This window comes from Podarcis tiliguerta, assembly GCF_965153285.1.
Source record: "Podarcis tiliguerta genome assembly, chromosome: 1".
NCBI classification, from domain to species: Eukaryota; Metazoa; Chordata; class Lepidosauria; order Squamata; family Lacertidae; genus Podarcis; species Podarcis tiliguerta.
This window is the reverse complement of record NC_139534.1, coordinates 104241121-104264886: the sequence shown is the minus strand read 5'-3', so window position 1 is coordinate 104264886 and position 23766 is coordinate 104241121. Positions and strand designations below refer to the sequence as shown.

General features: G+C 45.9%; 2 protein-coding genes across 2 annotated transcripts in view; one reads left to right on the top strand and one right to left on the bottom strand.

The window, feature by feature from the left end:
• The window catches only part of LTBP2 (latent transforming growth factor beta binding protein 2), a 134033-nt gene extending 122200 nt beyond the window's left edge, over positions 1 to 11833 (top strand). Inside the window, exons 26-34 of the mRNA XM_083446998.1 lie at positions 541 to 684; positions 2399 to 2590; positions 2766 to 2849; positions 5466 to 5594; positions 5848 to 5988; positions 6078 to 6245; positions 7681 to 7956; positions 9054 to 9206; positions 10610 to 11833. Of these exons, the coding sequence (XP_083303124.1) occupies positions 541 to 684; positions 2399 to 2590; positions 2766 to 2849; positions 5466 to 5594; positions 5848 to 5988; positions 6078 to 6245; positions 7681 to 7956; positions 9054 to 9206; positions 10610 to 10776 (1454 nt within the window). The 3' untranslated portion in view covers positions 10777 to 11833. The remainder of the gene's footprint in view (positions 1 to 540; positions 685 to 2398; positions 2591 to 2765; positions 2850 to 5465; positions 5595 to 5847; positions 5989 to 6077; positions 6246 to 7680; positions 7957 to 9053; positions 9207 to 10609) is intronic.
• Positions 11834 to 12668: 835 nt separating this feature from the next.
• NPC2 (NPC intracellular cholesterol transporter 2) lies at positions 12669 to 20422 on the bottom strand. Its single transcript, XM_083447230.1, has 4 exons — positions 20008 to 20422; positions 15586 to 15693; positions 14346 to 14518; positions 12669 to 13469 (listed from the first exon to the last, which is right to left on the bottom strand). The coding sequence occupies exons 1-4, from the start codon at positions 20084 to 20086 to the stop codon at positions 13383 to 13385; spliced, it is 447 nt and encodes a 148-aa protein (XP_083303356.1). The 5' UTR covers positions 20087 to 20422; the 3' UTR covers positions 12669 to 13382.
• Between the last annotated feature and the right edge of the window lie 3344 nt (positions 20423 to 23766).

Below are 23766 nucleotides of genomic sequence, written 5' to 3'. Positions count from 1 at the left end.
TAAAGTTGCAATCCCTGGTTTAAAGCACAGTACAGCTGCCACCACACATCTGTAAATGAATGAACATGGTGAAACCCATTAAATGAGGGGCTACATTTCAGGGCTGGCCCTACCATTAGGCAAAAGCTGATACTGGGTGTTAGGAAAGGGCTGCATTTTTTTTTATATAAAAGTGCAGTCCTAATCGTGTCTGCTTGGAAGTAGGCCCTATGGAATTCATTGGGGCGTACACCCGAGTAACTGAGGTTAGGACTGCAGCCTTGTTTTTGTGCTTCTACTGCCATGGATGAGGAGGGTTGCTTTTGGAGTTTTCTTCCTCAAATGCCAAAATAGTTTGACTGGCTTTGGGTACTGTGCCCCTTGACGGTGGGGGAGCATTTTCTGCTCTGCCTCAGGTAGCAAAATGTCTTGGGTCAGCCCTGCCCAGTTTGTTTATTTTATTTTCAAGGTTTAGTTGTGAAGAGAAGGAATGGCAAATCAGAAGGCTTTGGGGCAGATGTATGGCTTCTTAATACACTTATAAGATTTTGTATCTTGCAGATGTGAACGAATGTGAGATGATGGTTGCCGTCTGTGGGACAGCACTTTGTGAGAACGTGGAAGGTGCTTTTCTGTGCCTGTGTTCCAGTGACCATGAGGACTATGACACGGAAACTGGGGAATGCCGCCCCCGAGCAGACATGGGTGAGAGTTACTTGTTGGGCAGGGCAATGCAAGACAGAATCCAAGACACTGTTCTAGTAAGAAGAACCTCGAATTCATTTTATGGGTTTGTATAAAAGGAAGCCCTGCAGTAGGTTCTTCACCTTTAGATTTTGTGTATGATCTGCTGATCAGACAAGCTCAAAGAGACTTATCATAGAATCATAAGAGTTGGAAGAGACCACAAGGGTCATCGAGTCCAACCCCCTGCCAAGCAGGAAACACCATCAGAGCACTCCTGACATATGGTTGTCAAGCCTCTGCTTAAAGACCTCCAAAGAAGGAGACTCCACCACACTCCTTGGCAGCAAATTCCACTGTCGAACAGCTCTTACTGTCAGGAAGTTCTTCCTAATGTTTAGGTGGAATCTTCTTTCTTGTAGTTTGGATCCATTGCTCCGTGTCCGCTTCTCTGGAGCAGCAGAAAACAACCTTTCTCCCTCCTCTATGTGACATCCTTTTATATATTTGAACATGGCTATCATATCACCCCTTAACCTCCTCTTCTCCAGGCTAAACATGCCCAGCTCCCTTAGCCGTTCCTCATAAGGCATCGTTTCCAGGCCTTTGACCATTTTGGTTGCCCTCCTCTGGACACGTTCCAGTTTGTCAGTGTCCTTCTTGAACTGTGGTGCCCAGAACTGGACACAGTACTCCAGGTGAGGTCTGACCAGAGCAGAATACAGTGGCACTATTACTTCCCTTGATCTAGATGCTATACTCCTATTGATCCAGTCCAGAATTGCATTGGCTTTTTTAGCTGCCGCGTCACACTGTTGGCTCATGTCAAGTTTGTGGTCAACCAAGACTCCTAGATCCTTTTCACATGTACTGCTCTCAAGCCAGGTGTCACCCATCTTGTATTTGTGCATCTCATTTTTTTTGCCCAAGTGCAATACTTTACATTTCTCCACTTTTGATCTAACCGAGTCACAAAACAATTTATTATGCACATGATGACATCACTTCTGAACATAGTTCCACCAGTCATCATCTTGTCCAATCAAGGATGCAGCAATTCCTATGTGAAAAGGCATAGCTCAAAATCTTTTGATAAGTGTAAGGATAGTAAACTGAAACTTGAGTTCTTAAGGCTTTTCTGCATGACTCCAAATGCATGCCCTAAATTTTATTCTTACTGAGACTTTTATAATCCCCAATCTGACACCAGCAGTGTGATGTCCCATTCTCACATAATGTATCAGGGAGAGGGCAGCTGTACTGCAGAGGTGGTGGCTGTGCTGCTGTTTGCAACTTTCTTTTCTTTAAAATAGGTTGCATTCTAGCATTACTTATATGGTAAAATCCTGAGAATGCCATGCTCTGCCAGATGCTCTTTATCAATGGATACAGTACTCCAGGAGCCTTCCTAGATCTCTAATGAAGACACCCACGTTATCAGTGGGTGATAACAAAAAGAAAACCCCTACATTTTCTCTCAGTGTGGTGTAGTGGTTAAGAGCGGTAGTCATGTAATCTGGGGAACCGGGTTCGCGTCTCCGCTCCTCCACATGCAGCTGCTGGGTGACCTTGGGCCAGTCACACTTCTGTGAAGTCTCTCAGCCCCACTCACCTCACAGAGTGTTTGTTGTGGGGGAGGAAGGGAAAGGAGAATGTTAGCCGCTTTGAGACTCCTGAAGGGGAGTGAAAGGCGGGATATCAAATCCAAACTCTTCTGCTTCTTCTCTAAATTTAGAAGGACCCGGAAGGCCTGTATCTTTGCCTCCCAGAAGCTCAGAGAGGAAGGAGTGCTACTATCGTATTGGTGACATCCCACTATGTGACAGTGTTTTGGCCAATAACACCACTAAGGAAGAATGCTGCTGCACAGAAGGAGCAGCCTGGGGAGACAATTGTGAGACACACCCATGCCCTGTCATTGGCTCAGGTGAGACATTTGCTCTGTAGTGTTTTCTTCTCTGCCAGATCCAGTCAAAGAGAGAGGTCACCATGGCTTGCCATGTTCAAGTTGTGCTGCAATAATGATATACTTTCTGTGTCCCCCCCCCCCCACTCTCTCCCTTTCCCGCTGAACTTCTTGTTTCTTCCCCTGTTTTTGCCAGTGGAATATACTGACATTTGCCCTAGTGGGAAAGGATATATCCCTGTGGAAGGGACGCTGATTTTTGGACAGACATCTTACACAGGTAAGTCTTTCTCTTTTTCTACCCGTTCCACCAAGCATCTGAAGGTCAAAGTTAGGTGTGATGTGGAAGATTTCAATCAATCACTCAGGCAGTCAATGATTTATTGTACAGTCCTAGACATGTTAAAACAAGACAGAGTAAAAACATGACCAATAAAACATAGACATATTTAAAATACAACATGATACATCGATAAAACCTGAGATACAGATTGCAATTAAAATGAGAGCACCATCTTATGAGACCTTTGAGCAGAGAAGAGGAACTTGGCCACTAACTCTGTCATTAACTTGCTTGCGTTAGCCAAGAAATATCCTGGATGCCGTTCCAGAAACCTTCCAGGATGTTCCTCAGAAGAGGGCAAGGTTGCTGTTACATTCCACTCTATGAACATTGCATTCAAAAAAGATATGACCCAAAGTTTTGACTACTTCATCTCCACAGGGATGCAGATAATCTTCACATGGGATGCCTTGCCAAATGTACTTTCAGAGTGGGAGATCTGTAATCAGAACTCTGAACCATTTTTATCTTGACTTAAAAACTGAACCATTTTTATCTTAAAAGCAGCTGGTGGGGGCCTGCAGTACTGGGACAGCCTCCCCCCGCATACCGCTGCCTTCTGCAAGCTGCAATTAGTCATGGAATTGGGGAGAAGACAGATACAATCTGGCCTAAGGATGGGTGTTTTTTAATTGTTCATTCCCATGTTAATACAACCTTCACATATTCGCATTTCACAAGCCAATATGTGATCAGAAACACAGCTACCCTTCAAATTTCACACTTCTCCAAATATATTGGTGCAGTTCTTCAACCCAAAAATGAATACAAGAATGTGTACATTAGGGGAAAGTGTATAGAAAAATACATACATGACAATCACATAGGTAGATGCACTGTATTAGGGAAAACTGCTTGCAAACATGTGTGCGGATTTTCACGAAGACTCCCCCCCCCCACAAAAAAAAATATAACACAAACTGATGCTGATTGGAAAAATGAGAAACTGAGAAAAACCTAAATCAACAGATCTGTAATACCCTCCAAAACTTTTGTAATCTTACTTGTGACAGTCTGTGAGAAAGAAAGATTAGTAGGAAACATCACCAATAAATCTGGGGATAACTCTATACAGAATAAGACTGTGAACTACAAATTGTCAGGTAGTTAGAGATCAGGCCAGAAAATAAAATCTGGCAGCCCCTTAGACTGACCAAGGCAGACTCTATAGAGTTCTTAATGGAGCCTTAGGAAAGAACCCAGGAGGCAAACTGATTTAAAGATAACATTTTGCTGTAAGTGCTCACAAAATGGTCTACTTTCATTTGTGCAAGTCTTAGAATTTATCAGAGTATGTAGAAGATGAAGGAATTAAGTAGAAGGGAGGACTGCAGTCGCTTCTCTCGCTTTTCATACCTTCTGCATTAGACATACAGAGGTGGTTTATGTTTCAAAAAATGATTAGTTTACTCACTTGTATGAATTTAATGGAACTCACTGGAACACATTTCTAGCACCTCTCAGGTGCCATTCTAAGAAAGTGAGGGAGGTGTTCATGGTGAATTCCAGCACCTCTTTTTCTGGAAAAATAGCACCAAATATAATAAACCTTCAGTTTAATAGGAGTAATGTTTAAAAGCATAGAATCTTTCCTGCAACAGGATTCAGTAGTAGTATTGAACTGAGAATTGAAAACTCATGGTTGATACTTGCCATTTAGAAAAGTTTTTTTCAGCCTGAATAATCATTTTTGAATGTGGTCATTTCTTCCATTAACTTTATTATGGGAACAGGAGTTGCTCTTCACTGTATGCTACATGCAGAATTGGGAGTAGGTTTTCCACACTGTGGGGTGGGGGGGGGGTATGACACTTTTCTCTGTGTACACCGAAACACCTTTTTATTTAAGCACAAATATTTCAACATTTTGAAAACAAAGATGAAAAGTCATTAACATGTTCTTTTTTTTAAAAAAAGAAAAAACCTGCTGATAAAATGGTACCAGTAGAAATGATGACCGTGAAGAGGTGTGTTGGCAGCACAGCCTACCTATTGTGTCTCTGTGCATGTCAAAATACACACCTCTTAAAAAACAGAGAAGAGTTAGCACTAAGGTGATCAACATCTCTAGTTGATTGTGGTGTTGTTCCATTTTTTCCCCAAAACTTGGGGTTTTTTTGCAGTCTGGAAAAAAAAAATAAGAATTATGGAGTGGGGGGAATACAGAAGAACTATGATTTCATGAAGTCACGAAGAGTTGGACACGACTAAATGACTAAACAACAACATGATTTGATGACAGTGTCAAAGAGATCCCCTGTAAAAATAATGACTGAACAGAGGTTGGTTCAACAAAGGGTGAACGTGTTCTAAAAGTCACTCACAGCTATGATGAGGCACAACAGGCCTGACCAACACAGCAGCACACATTAAATGAATGCACCCCAGAATCCTCTAAAACAGGCAAGTGTTCAATAGCAAGTTAGGTGTGAAATCAGTTCCCTGAAGATAGATAGCTTGAAAAGCCCCACCCTTGAGAATAAATAGGTTAGGGTCCCCATTGGTCTTAACTGTTTGGTTTCTAGGTCTGATTAAACCTCTCTCTCCCACTAGATGCTGATGAGTGTAAAATGTTTGGCCACGAGCTCTGCCGTAATGGTCACTGTGTGAACGTAGCGCCAGGGTATGCCTGCTTCTGCCGCGCTGGTTTTATCTATGACTCCAGCAAGCTTGAATGTATTGGTGAGAAGGCTCTTTCTAGCTGCTTGATATATTTTCTGTGCTTTGTAGAATTGCCCACACAATTGTAGGGAACGGTCCCATCCTGTCCCCCCCCCCCGTTTTTATTTTAAGCATCACATGGAGTAAGTAAGGTACTCCCTGAAATCCTGTGCACACCTGATCAGGGGAGGGGGGGAATCTTTTTCTGTGTGAGAGGGTCAAAGAGGTCCGTTTTACTGATGTAAACTTTTCTGCTCAACTTCTGTGGCTGCAGATCTAGATGAGTGTGAAAACGAAGATGCCTGTGCAAACGGCAAGTGTCTCAACACGGCTGGTTCCTATCATTGCTTCTGTAGCCTTCCCCTCGTGCTGGATGCGACCCGCAACCGTTGTGTCAATGTTTCCAACAGCGCAGGTGAGTGCAGTTCTGACTACAGTGCAAAATGGTCTCTTTAAAAGCAGGTTTTGTAGCTCCAATGGCTTTTCTATTTCTTTCCCTGGCAGATGATGAGGATGAACTTGACATTCACTTAGACATCTGCTGGCAGAGTGTCTCCAACTACATCTGCAACGAGCCACTGCTGGGGCAACGAACCACATACACAGAATGCTGTTGCCGCTATGGAGACGCCTGGAGTCAGGACTGTGCACTCTGCCCGCCCAGGTCCTCTGGTGAGAAGGCACAAATCACATGGGATCTGGGGAAGAGGGGGGTGGTGTCTTTCAACAGCTAAGGCTAGGCCTCGGATAAGATTTCCACTGGGCAAATCCACCCATGAGCAATTGGATTCACATCACTGACTTGACCCATCACAGTACAGTGGACACTCGGGTTGCGAATGTGATCCATGCGGCATGCATATTCGCAACCCGCAGCGTCCGCAACCCGTAGCGGCGCGTCTGCGCACGTGCGGGTTGCGATTTGGTGCTGCTGCGCATGCGCAAAGAGCGATTTACCACTTCTGCGCATGCACAACCGCCGAAACCTGGAAGTAACCCGTTCCGGTACTTCCGGGTTCTGGCAGTCCGCAACCCGAAAAAACGCAACCTGAAGCGTCTGTAACCCAAGGTATGACTGTATCTCCAAGAACTTGAGTCATTATCAGCAATGTTACCAAGAATGTATTATACACTGTTAATAATATTTAATAATGAATACATCTACTGCTACTTATAACACCTGAGTATCTATTGAGCTAATCCACATCAAAGGCACACTGTGACTTCACAGATATGACTTTGTCCCATATCTATGGGGATCTCTGTTTTCTTCACCAGGGCTGTCTCAGGAGGTGCTTTCAATCCAAAAAATAAAGCTTCCTCCTGAGACCCATGAGAAACCTTTTCATGGGTAAATCAAAGAAGTACTAAATCATATTTTTGCATATGGTGCAGTTATTTCTGTCTAGTCCAAACTTTAACCTCAACCCCAGTCCACTCTAATGGGTTTGTGGTCCTTTGTGCACTATCTGACATAAGAACATAGGAAGAGCCTGCTGGATCAGACCAATGGCCCATCTGGTTTAGCATCCTCTTCTCAGAGTGGCCAGCCAGATGCTAGTAGCAAAGCCACAAACAGGACCCAAGCACAAGAGCACCCAGGTATACTATCTAGCATCCGGAATGTGCTTGATTTTGTTGATTGCGAAGACTTGGTAACTCACTCTTCAGTCATAAAACTTCTGGAGTGACTTACAGTGATTAGCACAGGAATTGTAACAATAAACTCAACATAACACTTATCAGCAACAGCCTTGGTATAAAATAAACAGTGACCATCAGATGTAAAAACACAACATTTTGAAATCAACTGGGCAAATAAAAATGTCGTTACAGGAGGCTCTTCTTAGGTTCTTAGGGCAAGGGCTCATATAGTCCAGCATCCTGTTCTCACATTGGCCAGCCAAAGAGCTGGGCAAACCTCATTGGGAAGAACTTTCCGTAAATAAGGCACCACCCCAGAAAAGGCCCTGTTCTCCGTCACCATTTGACTCATCTCAAAAGGTAGAGGGACTTGGAGAAAGGCCTCCAGAGATTATCGCAATACTTGGGCAGGTGAGATATGGTGGTGTGTTTATCTGCCTCTTTTCTCTGTGTCTCCCTCCAGAGGATTTTGCTCAGCTGTGCAATGTTGCCAGAAGTGAGGCTGAACTCCGAGAAATGCCTGGCTATGAATATGGCCCAACTCAGGAAGACCATCAGTATGGACTCTACAGGCCAGATTTAGAACCCTATTACAACCAGTTGGGTCTTGAGTATGGAGCACCTGACATCAGCCTCTCAAACAGAGAACCGACTCATGGATTTGATGGTGATTCATCCCTGCAAGCAGCACAGCTCCGCCCAGCACAAACTCAGCCTCGCTATGTGCCTGGCCAAATTGGTAAATGCTAAAAGAAAGAAAAATGGTAGAAAATTTGTCTTATATCCAGGGATGAGCTACAGATACATTAGCAGGCTATAGGCAGACATTTGCTCAATTTCATCTTGGAGATGCTTTGAGCTAATCTCTACCCAGGGAATTCACAAAATACCACTATTGTAATTAGCAAAGTGCCGCATATACAGATGTACTGGGTGCCCCCAAAAAACCTAGGGAGAAACCAGGACTGGGTGCATAGCCTTCCAACTATAAAATTGTCTTGAGGGCTGAATATTTGCTGGGGCAGCCTCTCAGCTGGAGTTAGCTCCATAGAGCCAAATCTGGGGACACCTATTCAAGCCACTATCTGTGTATGATCATGTCAGGCACTACATATCTCAAGCAAAGGCCCTGTCTTCCTGGAGCCGGGTGTGCTAATTCACATAAGGAGGTATGTGTGTGCATATCACTAGCAGTAAATTGGAAGCACATTCAAATCTCCTTTTGAATGGCAGATTTATACCTGGTGTGAATGAGGAAATCTGCTTCCACAGATCCCTGTTGTTAGGTCGAGGTAGGATGGACAGAGAGGGCAAAAGGAGGGAGGGAAATCCTCTTCTTTGCTTGACCCCTTACCTACCCTCTTTCTTAGCTCTTAAACTTGTTATTATACTGAATCATAGAATGGTAGAGTTGGAAGAGACCTTGAGCGTCATCTGGTCCAACCCCCTGCAATGCAGGAATCTCAACTAGACCATACATGACAGATGGCTACCCAACATCTGCTTTAAAAACCGCCAAAGAAGGAGAGTCCACCACTTCCCAAGGGAGTTCATTCCATTGTCAAACAGCTCTTACTGTCACAAAGTTCTTCCTGATGTTTACTTGGTGTTGAATGTTTAATACAAAGGGGAAAGTTTCATTTAATTTATAGTTAAAAGCGGGGTTAATGGGAAAGGAAATAGGCCAGAGCAAATATACACAACCATGACATCTTTTATCTGGCCCACGTTTGTCTTTAATACATTGACCATGTGTGTGTCCCTTGATGCTCTGTCTTCTGGGTAGACACTAAGAGTCCCTCTCTATACTGGCTTATTCTTCCCTTGTGTCTTCAGGGCAACGCTACAGCAGCTTTGAAGGGTTGCGAGCCGAGGAGTGTGGGATCCTGAATGGTTGCGAGAACGGGCGCTGTGTGCGAGTGCAGGAGGGCTACACCTGCGACTGCTTTGATGGCTTCCAGTTAGACTTGATACTCATGGCCTGTGTGGGTAAGTTGCCAGACCTTACAGAAAGGAAGAGCTGGTATACATTAGCAACTGAAAGACTAACCTTTGAGTTTCAGGAATCGCCTTAAATGAAACCATAGGTTCTTGGGCAAGTGGAGAGCAGAAGTAAAGAGAAACATGAGTCATTTGGGCAAAGCCTGCCTGCCCAGGAACATCTTGTTTTGTTTAAGGTGTGGGGCAGAACTGGCTTACAAACTGGGCTTTGCTTTCTCAGAGAAATGGGGATAGCGGCATTTTTTTCTTCTTCAACCTGATTATTACTTCAGCACCTATAAGCAGACTTCATGGCTATAACATCCAACCATTTATTTATTTATTTTGTTGGTTGCTTTATTTGCCCACAGCAACCCAAAGCAACTTACAACCATTTTATTGTTTTTCCCCACCCAACCAGGTTCAAACTGGTGTAACATCTTGTCTGATGAAGAATTCTGGATAATTTGAAACATGCCACATCTTCGAGACTTTAGCTTTGTCCTAATAAACATGTTAGGGACGCGGGTGGCACTGTGGGTTAAACCACAGAGCCTAGGACTTGCTGATCAGAAGGTCAGCGGTTCGAATCCCCGCGATAGGGTGAGCTCCCATTGCTCGGTCCCTGCTCCTGCCAACCTAGCAGTTTGAAAGCACGTCAAAGTGAAAGTAGATAAATAGGTACCGCTCCGGCGGGAAGGTAAACGGCATTTCTGTGTGCTGCTCTGGTTCACCAGAAGCGGTTTAGTCATGCTGGCCACATGACCCGGAAGCTGTACGCCGGCTCCCTCCGCCAATGAAGCGAGATGAGCGCCGCAACCCCAGAGTCGGCCACGACTGGACTTAATGGTCGGGGTCCCTTTACCTTTACCTTTTAATAAAGAAATTGCCCAATTATGGACTTTGGTGTGTTTTCCCCCTTTAGACACCAGCCCAGATACCCTTGTTTTTTTATAGATTTGAATAAGAATCTGATAATACACATACAAAACACTGAACCATGGCCTTTGCTACCATCAGCCACAGCCAGCATGGGTCAAAGGCCAGGTATAATGGAAGTCATAGTTCAGCTACATCTCTGATCATCACTGGCTATGCTGGCTGTCCTTTGTGGGACTTGGGGTCCGCCCAACATCTGGAGGGCCACAGATTGCCCACTCTGGCTTTCAATATTTTTTATCCATTGGCTCTTACACCCACAGCATTTGCCCCCCAGCTCCCTCTGGCCCAACAGGAAGCCATGCTTGTATGCAAATAATACATGTGTAGAACAGAATCTGGGACTCAAATGTGGGTGTTTTTATATGCACTCAGCATATTGTTTAAGCCTGGTCTTGTTACCAAAAGGGAGTAAGAGAGAACTTCTGCACTGCTGGGCCTAATGGATGCACTGTTTTTCTCTCCCCCATCAGATGTTAATGAGTGCGGGGAAGCAAATGCCTCTATGACCCTGTGTGAAGGCAGCACTTGCGAGAACACAGAAGGCTCCTACCGCTGCAACTGCTTGCCTGGTTACGTAGCTTTAGCTGAGCCCCACCGCTGCGTGCCAGGGACAGCTCAGAATGCAGAGGCCGCGTGACCCAAAAAGCAGCCATGGAACCCCTACGGACATTTGCTATGAGAACTGTAGGTCTGCTCAGCCAGAAAAGAAACAGCTTTAAAAACCCGTCGATTGTTTCCCAAAGGACAAAAACCTCATTGGGCTCAACTCACAGGGACAAAGGCCAGTGAGAAGCTGCAGAGTTCCTTCGTCTCTCTTGCTGGCCTGCTCAGCCCAAGCTTCCTGCTTCAGCTGTGGTGCAAACACTCAGGTCCCAGTTGCTTCATCGTGCCCTGTTTTATAGGTTGTCATCCTCATTTCGATCAACACCCTTGGCCTCCAAATACTAACTTGCATTGCGTGGGTCATGAGTATGTTCATCCCCATTCACCTATTTTGCCCTCCAGTTCATATCATGAAGCTGCAGAATTTCATGCCATGGGAATCACTCTCACAGGGCCTCATCAAGTATTCATTTCCCTCTCACCCCTCCACAGGTTCACATTGTGTAGGGTCTTCCTTAACTTACTGCAAAACCACTCCAATGCAATTTTACTCATACTCGTTACTGTGGGATTCCCAAGTCACTCTGTCATGGTTGGCAAAAGGACAGTAAGGCGCAGGACTCTTCCAGCTGTGTGTGTTAAATGGGCAGCAACCCCCAGCAACACAGGTACCGCTTGGACTCTGTAGATTTCCCACAGGGAATGAAAAACATTATTCACTCCATGGGTGTCACAAACACTTTGGCTTCTTCTGTCCAAGTCTGTCTAACCCTGTCCCAAAGCCCCCCTCACTAGCAAGAAAAGGGGCACAGTCTTTTGTACCTGAGCCAGGAAAAAGGGGTGGTCATGTTCAACGTGTATGGATTCTATTTATATAGTCTGGCACAGATTGGATGCTGCCTCTCTTTATTCATCCAAACAATGGGCACCCACCCCTGCACTTCCTATGGCTGCTGGAGTATTGGCTCAGGGGGGACGGGACATGGGGACGACTACAGCTCTTTAGTTCTGAGAAGTTTTCTTTGTGGTGCTTTTCTATTGGGAAAAATTCAACATGATGTTAAAATAAATGGTTTTTATATTGTGCCTTACAGCTTTTAGGCTGGCGCTGGTCATGAATGTTTCTGCCTTTATCCTTTCCCGAGCTTGGCACCGGAAGCCGCTGCAAAGAGTTAGCTAAAAGCCAAGTGGGTAGGGTAAAAAAGAGAAGAGCTGGTTTGTAAACTGTGGATTTTAGGCCAGGCATTCCGAAACAGTGGTATGTGGTCCACAGGGTTTTTATAAGGTCGTCCGCAGGCATGTCTGAAGAGGGCTGGAACAGCTGCTCTGTCATTCCTAGATACGAAGTGAGCAGGCCATTCACAGGAGGCACTTCCATTGCATTAAATATTAATACTGATTTTTAATTGCATTTTTATTGCTTTTATATTTTACTGTGTTGCAACTGGATTTCTATGCAAACAAAAAAGTCAATGAAAGACACTTAAAAATCATACTGCGCTTAGTGCAGCACAAGCAGGCACTGGCTGGCAGCATCCCCTTCCAACCACACTGTTTGGAGACCTGGGAAGTCTGTATATGCAATGTCTTTGAAATGACACATGTCATTCTCTCAGTAGCATATGATTAAGGCCAGGAAGAGAACTAAACAAAAACTAACCGCACAAGAGAGAGAGAGAGAACTCTGCAAATTCTTCCAGCACTTAATTCACCCAGTAGAGAGCAAAACGTTAGGATGTAATCTTACTGTGAGAGTAAGCTCCACTGATCTTATTGCCTTCCTCTGAGTAGGCGTGTATCCCTTTCAGTCAACCACGTTAAACCCAGCCCATGTAACACTTTAAAATGACAGGTGTGCAATGCCGGGACATAATTAGCTCCCATTCAGAAAATGCATCGCCATCCCATAAACAAGTCAGGCAGACATTTTCATTATAAGTGTTTATTAAAAGAAAGTTATAAAAAGAGGCTGGGTTTGGAGAGCATCTCCCCCAGCAACTCTAGGCAAGTTACAAGATAGTGCAAAATGGTTAATACAAATGATCTCTACACAGAGACCAAATGCCATTTGGTTTGGCATCTATTGAGAGGAAAGTTTTCCTTTTCTGCAGCAAGCGGCCACAGAAGGTGGCTGCTCAATCTTCTGGCTCCAGATGATAACTGCAGATCCAAGGAAAGTTCTGGTAAAGGGGCAGGGAACTTGCGGGGTGGGTGGGAAGCAGATGGAAGCCTGCAGCCAGCTTCTGACCAGGAGAGGCACTGAAGTACTGACAAACAGCAATAATCTTGATGTTTGTTGACCCGCTTTTGTTTCAGAAAGTCTTTCTCATGATTCGCATCCTATTTCAAGCAGTTAGGATCCACCACAGATCTTTTCCACCAATGGTTACAAGAACCTTTGCCATGAGCTACAGCAAAACTTATTAAAGCCCCGGTCTCTCTTGGATAGATTCATTCTGACCACTGACCTCCTGCTGCATCCCTAAATTGGCTCTGGGGGAAAGAGGAGCAATTGTTGCACAGATGCTAGAGGAACTGAAAGAAGAAATGCCTTGTATAGCAAAGCATTGGTTTCCTCTCTATACCCAATTCTCTCTTTTCCCTCCCCCATGAAGCCCTAAGGAGCTAAGCTGGGTTTCCTTAGCTGGAGATCTGAACCGGAATCTTCCAACAGAACATCGGCTGTCCATCGTCATCAACCAGCTCCCACTTGACAATAAGTTTTAACTGGGGGGAAAACAGAGAAAAGAAGTGAGAAGGGGTTGGTATTCAGATTTATTTTAGGAGGCATGATATTAAAAATGATGCACTCTGACTAGTCTCGGATTAAGATGGGTTCAAACCCTTTTCTCATCTATGCTGGAATCTGGGAACCCCAGAGAATAAATTTTACAGTGGTACCTCGGGCTACATACGCTTCAGGTTATAGACTCCACTAACCCAAAAATAGTGCTTCAGGTTAAGAACTTTGCTTCAGGATGAGAACAGAAGTCGTGCTCTGGCGGTGTGGCGACAGCAGGAAGCCCCATTAGCTAAAGTGGTGCTTCAGGTTAAGAACAGTTTCAGGTTAAGAATGGACCTCCGGAACGAATTAAGTACTTAATCCGAAGTACCACTGTACTGCTATAGAATACATACTGTACATTTTCTTCCATATGACCCTCAACACACAATCAGGACACTATGCCTATTAAGAGATTGCTGCAGGTAGGGCCCAGACATGTGACTGAACATTTCTTCATACAAAAGCATTTCCCTGCACACAGAAAGCTAGATAGTAAGGGAAAGGGGCTAGTAGAGCCTTTGCCCTGATCTGCTAATTTTCTGGATGGATGAAAAGAGTTCCTCACCCTTGGGGGAACTTTCCATCATGGCAAACCTAACCCCTGTAGTGGTCTTATCCAAACTTGGGTTTATTGCCTTGTGTGAACATCCTCCTTGGCCCCTTGCTATCCTGTTATCTCTCTGATTTGGCAAGGGGCAGCCAGATGATGATAATCTGAGTTGCTCCATCACCTCCTGTGAGCACCTTATATCATTAACGTGTTAAAGGGATATGAAAGGCAGTTGTAAGTATTGGGATCAGCCTGCTAAGACACTCACAGATGGATACTCGCTCTTTACTGGTAGTTTGTTCAGGTAGTTGTAGGTGTGGTCCTTCTGGATGGGGCAAATGATTCCACTCTTGCACCCATCAGGCTGATCAAGTGGGAAGGGGATGTCCATGTGAAGCATTTCTCCATATACTTTAGCTTCGCTGCCGTTGCTCACAGTCTCTGCACGTGAAGAAACGGGTTGAGAAAACAAGAACCAAGGAGGGAGCTTTATACTAGGGCTAGGAATGGTGGCTCCCAGGACAGCATACGAACAAATGGAAGCGCTCTCACTGTTTCATGTCAAAACTACAGTGCGTCACAGACGTTCAACTGCCCTGTGACATTCCCCTGATTGCTGCATGGCCAGTGGGGAGAGGGGACAAGAGGCTACCCTCACCAGCTAAGAGTCTTCAGTTCCCTCCTCTGAGATTATACAAAAACACTTCCATTAATGGAAACAAAGACATGAAGACTAAGTGTATGCAATTATCTACATATATTTCTCTTTTGCAGCATGTACATGTGCTGAAAAGCCATGGCCAATTACAACTTTCCAAATGTATACAGGCAGATTTCACTGCGATTATCACATACCAAGATATACGTGTAGTTTTTCCTGCACTGAAATGTTTTCCATGTGAGACACTCCAAACAGCAGAAGCATCCTCATTTTGAACACTGAACACAATACTCTTAAAGGTTTCAGCCCCATAGATCAGGACTGGGGAACCTTTTTGACTCGGCACACCTGATCATTATCAGATCCTAAACCTGTGGGCCAATTCTGACAGCAGGCAGGGAAACCCAGCTGTCAACAATGTGATATCAGATGATCGGCATGTGGGCTGTTCCGACCATCCATCAAAGCCCCTTGCGCATGGCTTCACAAGCACCTGACCCAGCTTGGCATTTACCAACCCCATGTTCAGCAATCGGGAAGTGTCAGGGATCAGCGCTGCCAATCCTGCAGGCCTTAAGCCATTGCCCATTGGGCTTTCAGCCCTCTTTCTGCAGGGATCAGCTGTGCAAACAAGTTACTGATCCAATTGTGCCTCTACCTGCTCCACAGCTGACATAGCCTATGATCTAAGGTATGGGGCAGAAAAAAGTGGGAGTGATGTGGAGAGAACAGCCTTGCGGACCAAATTGGGACTCAAGCCAAATTTGGCCTGCAGGCCAGAGATACCCCACCCCTGCCATAGTTATCACTGCCTCAAGGAAGCTAGAGATCAGCAGGCTATACTTACTGCTAGAAAACGTGACGTTGACACTGTAAGCCTCTCCTTTGTGGAGAACACAAGGTTGTGCAGGGCAAGGACTCACATTGACCTCCACAATGCTTCCATCTTTGGAGCCTGTGAGGGAAACACAGTCATCAGTTCAATGTCCTCGCTATACAGGATGGTAATCTTGGATACAACACTATGCATAGCTATCATGGGTCCAGGTTTGCAGTATCATACAAGAGCCCATAAACAATTACACTCTGGAATGAAATGGAATAAATGGAATGAAATGGAATAAATAGCAGTGAATGTGTCTCCCTTCTGCACAGTGGTTAGTACTGACAAGCCCAACATACTCATAAAAAGCATTAAAGTGTGACTCAGCCCTGGAAAAATGACTTCTATCCTCACATGACTTGCGATACATCAAACTTTCATAACAGTTTCACGTAGTTTGCTCAGATACACATGCAGCTGTGGAAGGACGTTGTGGTCTCATAAAACTGCTGAATCTGAGTTTAAATTGCCAATGACCTGAAAAGCCTGCCTGTCCAAGAATGGGGCAATATAGAATAGTTTCAATAACAGTATGTCTGCTCACAAGTAAACTGTACACAGTTCAGTTCGATTTATGGCCCGTTAAGTGCATTTTAGACAGGAGCCTTATAGTCCCATCCTATACATGTTAACTCAGAAATTAATCTCATTGAGTCCAATGCTGCCTAAGCCCAGAAACATGTGCACATGATTGCACTGTTCAAATAAACTCTGAAACCAACAGAAAAAGAAAGCAGCCACTTGCACATTGCAAAGTCCCATAAATAATTTCCTGTGGTATTAGGTACAAAGTGTGCTATTCTGGGGGATTCTCCCAACCACCACCACCCGCAAAAGCCAATTTCAGTGGTTGCGCACCAATGCACAGCCAGAAGTGCATGCACAGGGCTTCCACTGACAGGGCTCGTTAGGTGAACCCTGCCCCATATATCGATCCTGCATTAAAACATGGCAATGCTGTAAAACTGGGCAATATCAGATTGCATTCCATACTGCGCAGCAGTAGAGGAAACCCACTTTCTTCCGATACATTTAAGATACATTCTAGTAGGGCTTCCGATACTGTTAAAATTCATGTTTCCCAAAAGATATAAGGTCAGACCAATTTGAGATACAGTAAGATTGGACAACAGTAGTAAAATGAATATAGAACAAAATCCAATTAACACCTATGTTTTAAAGATTTATTTTTTAAAAAAGTATGAAAGACATGAACTGAGCCAATCTGCTGTATGTTGTTGGAGGCTCCAGCTCTCAATCGGTGAACACACATGAATTTGCATTATATTATTTTAGGCACACCTGCAGCCAAAGTTTTATGCCTGGTTAAGGTGGCATGACTAATCCCACTCACCACCAGCGGGGTTTCGTGGAGAAGTGGAGCCATCATGGGTGGTGGTGGGGAGGGTGGTGGTGGGGAGAGCAGGACGATCAGGTCTGGATCAAACCCCATGCCCTCCATCAGATGACAGCAAGACCAGCTCAGGATCCAGAAGACCCCAGGATAGCTCAGCCCTGCCCCACCTTCCCACATCCTCAGAACTCACATTCAACAGGTGGAGGGGAAGGGGCAGTTCAGCAGCTCTGCCCCCACTCAGTTCAACCCCATACAGCCCATCACAAAGGGAGCTGAATTGCTCTGTACATCTACATAGTTCACCTCCTAATTAGGGCTTGTCTATGGGGTAGGTATCTGACGAACTTATCTGGGGTATCTTTAGGAGCTCTGCAAGGGTGCCTGGTAGCTTAGGAGTGATCCTAAGCCACCAGGCACCCTTGCAGAGCTCCAAAAGGCTGCACTGGCAGCCACACAAGGTTTGCGCGGCTTCTTGCTCTGTTATTGCTTCCCACACTGCCAGTTTTGTATCAAGAGCAACAAAGTGGTTACCCTTCAAACCTCAGTAGGACCATAAAGCTTCTGAGTGAGCAGAAGTTTCCTTTTAGCCCAGCCATCAACCTCTGTGCCATGGCTTCTTGGGCTTGCTACCAAGACCCAAGCCGCTGCCAGCTTCTGAAGGGTGTGGAGAGCAGCAACAGGAGTAACTGCTGGTACCTGTTGAGGGAAGGGCTATAGTTCAGTGGTAAGAGCATCTGCCGCTGCCCTTACCAGGCTTGATCTCCTGCATACTCAAGTAAGGATGAGAAAAGACTCCTGTCTGAAATCCTGGACAGTTGCTGTCGGTCAGTGTAAGACAATACTGAGAGATGCTCTACCTCAGTACAAGGAATGTTACGTTGCCAGGTGATGTTCCCCGGCCTACCACTCCACAGTGCCTTATCAAAGCAGCCTCTAGTAAAACTAGTTGCTGACCAGTGGTCTAAGGCTGTAACTATTTATGATGGCACACCTGCTGTTTCCTTACAAAGTGGGGAAGTGAGAGGGATATTAATAGTGCACTGTGGACTCATTGCGGAGGGGAACTGAACTTCCTACTTTCCTCATTGAAAGGACTTCTCCCCAGCTGTTTAGCACCCAGCAGATGTTAACTCTGACTGAGAACACTCAGAGCAAACCATCTGGAGAGAAGTAATTTAATGGAGGACATCTGAAGACATCTGAAGGCAGCCCTGTTTAGAGAAGTTTTTAATATTTAATGCTGTACTGTTTTTAACATTTGATTGGAAGCCGCCCAGAGTGGCTGGGGAAACTTAGCCAGATGGGCGGGGTATAAATAATAAATTATTATTATTATTATTATTATTATTATGGAGGAAAGGCTAGGCTACCACCTGTTCCTGCTACTTTCATCTCTTCCACATCAACCCACACACACATTATAGGACCACCAGCCCTCCAGATTTTGCTGAACTATAACTCACATCAGCTCCAGCAAATATGGGAGTTGTAATTCACCACTTGGAGGGCTAAAGGTTCGCCACACCTGTTAAAGAAGAGTGAGGGCAACCCAGTTCTAGCCTTCACGTCTAAATTTCATGAGGGCCAAAATGGAACTGGTGCTTGCTAGCTGGATTTTTATTTGCCCTCAAACAAGGAACAGCCTATGCCACTCAGCTTCCATGTGACACTGGCTAGCCTTCTGACATATGTCATTCCCTCCTCTCTCCATACCTTCCAGAAGCTGGCACCGGCTTCCAGCAGCTGATCCTGTAGCAGGCACAACAAGCCATGGTATACAGACTGTTTCAAGCAGTCTGTGTGACCCCAGCAATGTGTAGGCTGGGCTGATTGTTATGCAGGACAACAAGATCAAAAGCGGAACATTCCAAACTCAAAGGAGCCCTCAGCACCACCTATGAAATTGTCCTTCTGGAAGAAGGGAAAGAGTAGGCAATGTGTGGGATGGGCTCCTGTTGTAGGAGGAGGAAAATGCAGCAGCAGCAGATATATAAACCTGTTGGGAGAGATAAGTTTTCCTCTGACAGAGCACTCTTTTTCTCCAGACTGGGCTCCCTGATGATGATGATTATTATTATTAATATTAATATTAATATTCTACCCATCTGGTGAGTTGCCCCAGCCACTCTAGGCAGCTCCCAACACATATAAAAACATAATAAAACATCAAATATTAAAAACTTCCCAGTACAGGGCTGCCTTCAGATGTCTTCTTAAAGTCAGATAATTATTTCCTTGACATCTGATGGGAAGGTGACACTACCAAGAAGGCCCTCTGCCTGGTTCCCTGAAACTTCTCTCAGTGAAAGAATCATCAGAAGGCCCGCAGAGGTGGCCCTCTGTCTGGGCTGTACAATGTGGGTGGAGACGCTCCTTTAGGTATACAGGGCCAAGGCTGTTTAGGGCTTTAAAGGTCAGCACCAACACTTTGAACTGTGCTCAGAAACGTACTGGGAACCAGTGAAGATCCTTTAGGTTAAATGGTCTCTACGGCAGCTCCCAGTCACCAATCCAGCTGCTGCATTCTGGTGTCGTTTCCGAGTCACCTTCAAAGGTAGCCCCACGCAGAGTGCATTGCAGTAGTCTAAGCAGGAGAAAAGCAGTGCATGTACCATCCTGGCGAGACAGTGCACTGCCAGACTTCCGCCCTCCTGAACGTGGCATCGCTGCTCCTTGGTGACAGCTGTCTAACCTGACAGAAGCAGGACGTCCCACCAACACCCACCTCTCTACCTTCCCCGCGCCTTGGCGGGCAGAGAGTGCAATGCAAAAACAGCAGCAGCAGCAGCAGCAGCGTGTGACCCGCCGGGGGCGAACTCGCCTCTTTGGAGAGTCCCAGGCTGCGGAAGGGTTGTCTTTTCAGAAAGACGGCGCGCATGTTTTGCAAAGCAGGAAGTGCCGCCCAAAGGCGCGGACAAGCCTGTCAAGTCACTACGGAACGCAACCGAAGTGTTAGACGCCGCGTTTTAAAGGGGCAGGAGGGAAGGCAAGAGCGACTTGGCGGGGGAAGGACCCGTCGGGCGACTCACCGCAGTCCACGAACTTGAGGGGCTCGGCCAGCACCGCGGAGCCGGCGGCCAGGAGCAGGAGCAGCGTCGGCGCCAGCATGGTCTCGTCTCGTCCCGTCTGCTCTCGCGCCGCCCCCAAGAAACTTCTCTCACCCGGCTGCGGAGCGGAGGCTAAAGTACGAGCCTGCGCCGCTGCGGCGCCGTCACATGAGAGGCAGCCCAGGCCGGGCCCGCCCAGGCGCGGTCACCTGACGGGGACGGGCCCGCCTCGCGCGCCGCCCTCGCCTGGCCCGCTGCCTGGCTGGCGCCTCGCCGAGAGGGAAGGGGCGCCAAGCGGCGGCAGAGCGTCTCCAGCCGCCGCCACGAAAGCCCCGAGCCTGCTGCAAGAGAGCCGGGCGCGGAGCCAAGCAAGCCGCCATTCCCTCGGCCCTGGCTGCCCCTGTAATCTTGCCGGGCATTTGCTTACAACAGGGAAGCCGGGTTCCTCCAGAAGCCGTAGGACTCCAGCTCCCATCATCCTTGCCAGTCGGCTCTGCTAGTGGGGGCTGATGGGAGTTGGAGTCCAACCACACCCTGGAGGGCTCCCCCCCCTTCCCCCGTCGTCGAGAAAAGCCTCCGCTTCCAGCAACAAGCGTTGCTTTCAAGCGCACCTGTTTGGCAGGAAGCTCCCCCTGTAATGCAGGAATCTCTTTGCCCAACATGGGGCTCGAACCCACGACTTTGAGATTAAGTGCCTCATACTCTAGAACAGGCATCCCCAAGGTCGCCCCCCCCCCATGTATTGGGACTACAACTCGCATCATTCCTAGCTAACAGGACCAGTGGTAATGATGGGAATTGTAGTCCGAAAACATCTGGAGGACCAAATTTGGGGATGCCTGCTTAGAATAACACTGCTTTTCCTGCTTTCGCCTGGTTGCTTCAGGGCTACAGGAGTCGCTGGAAAGCACAGGAACCAAATGGATTGTGGGTGGAGAGCCTTGCAGCAGTCGCACAACGCGCAGAAATTCATTTTGGCAGTGATTCATTATATCCACTCAATAATGTGTACGTGGCGAAAAGTGTGAGAAAGAAGAAATGGGGGAAGTGGGGGGGGGGGGAGGTGTCTGCCGCCTCTACCCTGTTGGCACCCACACCTACTCCTGCTTCTAAACGGGCAGAAGGCCAAGAAGCTGAAAAGTTGTTCTCAGCGGGTTGTGAAACATAATGTTGCACAACACATAGCTGCTGACCCAAGTTACACGTTATGGAGGAGGGACGGAACAGAAATAAACCCTCAGTTGCTCTGAGCCAATGCAGACTGCACCATTCTGGTGCCCTCCAGTGTTTTGGCCTACACAGCTGTGCTTGCTAGGACTGATGGGAGTTGATATTGAAAACATCTGGAGGGCATCAGGTTGGTGAAGGCTGAGGCTGAACTAGTGTGTGAGAAATACCCCATAAAGCAATTTCAATCCCAATGGAAATATAGTTGGTTTAGGTCAGCACAACGAAAGCCCCTGCGCTGCCATATTTATATATTTAAGAGTATATTTTGCCTGCCCTACACCAAAAGATCTCAGGGTGGGTCACAGAATTTAAAACAATAGTAATACATCCCCATTTTTAAAAAAAAAAACAGGTAAAAATACACATTTAAAATCACAACGTAAAACCTAGCAGCGGACTAATGGCAACACCATGCATAACTAGGTTGCTTGAATCCAAACAAAGTCTGAACCTGCTCCCCTACCTGGTTCACCTGCTGTATTGTCTTCATTCCACATTATGGCCTGGAAGAGGGAGTAATGGGGGATGTTTGTAATGTATTCCCCCCATGGTTTTAATTGAATGTATGAGTTGTTTGTTTGTTTGTTGTTCTGTTTCTGTAAAGATGCTTTGAGTTGCTTGCAGCAAGAAACAAGTGTTTAATAAATTGAAATAATAATAATGATGATGATGATGATGATGATGATGATGGACATACAGGCCACAATTGTGCCATGTTATGCCACTTGATTGGGAATAGCAATACTCCCCATGACTAGCATTTGCTGAACCTTCCAAGCCCATCAGAGCCACCAAAGGCAGAGCAAACATCTATCCAAGATGTAAGGGTAAGTGGGGGCTAGAGAGAATTTTCTAGTTATAAAGACAGAAATGGGTGGCTTTAGAGCTGGTGACCTGTCACTCAACTAAAGGAAACCCATAGGAAAAGGCTATATGGCTACTAATTTGCCATCACCTTTACCCATAGCAGTGCACAGCTGCTTATGAGTGATGTGATTTCAGTTCCGGTCCATCCTGAACTACTCCTACTGGGTTTAGGCCACATAGTGCTCAGGCTAGTGCTGCCACCTCCACTGCAATGCATTGGTTAACCTCCCTTCCGTTGACTCAGTCTTAAACCATTAAGACTTTATGTAGCTCAACTGAAGTTAAGGAAACTATGCCATATGTCATTTGAAGACTGTTGCTTCTGGAAACCCTTTAGCCCAGTTTTCAAGGTTAGAAGCACTCCCTTGTTTGGACAGAGCAACAGCTTTCTGTCTTGTCTTTATCACAAAACTGATAAGCAGCTCCCTTGAAATGTCTCTCCTGTCCAATGTCAGATCACCAAAAAAAGAGAGAATCTAGCAGCAGCAAAATTTAAACTTTACCTCAGTTTGCTTGTGCAGCGCATCCCTTTCACCTACATAGAGGGAGCTCAAGGCATGTTCTGAAGATGGAAAAGGATAAACAGAAAAGAGTTGAGGGTGCAGTTGCTGAGAATGGTATGGGTGAGTCCACTGAGTTATGACACAATTCAGGGGCAGATTATCATGGTGACAACTGGCTTTAGAGAGAGTAAGGGCTCGTCCACACTTCTGCTTCCCTTGCCTCTTCCCCCCCACACTGTTTACTGCTGAATTGGAACAAATGTCAATCAGTTTTTCTGCAGATTGATCTTTGTTCTGATTCAGTGGTAAATGGTGGGCTCTCCCAGGGAAAGTGTAGGGACAAACAAAAAAACTGCTCGGACCTGTGCCTAGGAAGCATGGGATAAGTGGAAAACCTTTTTCTCAGGCTTTCTAATCATGGGGCAAGCAGAAGTGTGGACAAACCTTTACTCAGCACAGTAGGGACCAACTACTGGTTATTGCTTTAAATATGAGAGAGAGAGAGAGAGAGAGAGACAGACAGACAGACAGACAGACTGTAGGCAAGGACGGGAAACCTGCAGCCCTCCAGATTTTGTGCTGCAACTCCCATCATACTTGGCTATTGCCTATGCCAGGCATGTCCAAAGTTTCGGGGGCCTAATTTGGCTTACCGGTTGACTTAATCTAACCCCTATGGCAGTTTATTTCCTGGAGTAAAATCCTAAAAAAACCTCAACAACTCCAACAACTTCAATCCTAAAAAGAGCTCAACAACTTGGGGGTAAAATAATAAAAAGCTCAACAACTTCAATCCTTCAACAACTTTGTTTGGCCCTCTGGTTGGCCCCTATGGCCCTTCACTTCATCAAATCTGGCCCTCTTTGAAAAAAGTTTGGACACCACTGGTGCTGTCTGAAACTGATGGGAGTTCAAGCCTTGAAATATCTGGGGGGCTACAGGTTCCCTATTCCTGCTATAGAGCAATAGGCTGTACAAAGTTACTTTTTTAAACCTCACTTGCATTTACACAAATTATCACTAAGGCAGCAATGAAGAAGAAGAGTTTGGATTTGATATCCCGCCTTTCACTCCCTTTAAGGAGTCTCAAAGCGGCTAACATTCTCCTTTCCCTTCCTCCCCCACATCAAACACTCTGTGA

Bases quoted from the DNA above. Each gene is read 5' to 3' on its own strand.
- NPC2 (XM_083447230.1), bottom strand. From the start codon at position 20,086: ATGCTGGCGCCGACGCTGCTCCTGCTCCTGGCCGCCGGCTCCGCGGTG. The intron at 15,694-20,007 runs GTGAGTCGCCCG...TTTCCCTCACAG, and splicing joins CCTCAAGTTCGTGGACTGCG to GCTCCAAAGATGGAAGCATT. The intron at 14,519-15,585 runs GTAAGTATAGCC...CTTCACGTGCAG, and splicing joins CAACGTCACGTTTTCTAGCA to AGACTGTGAGCAACGGCAGC.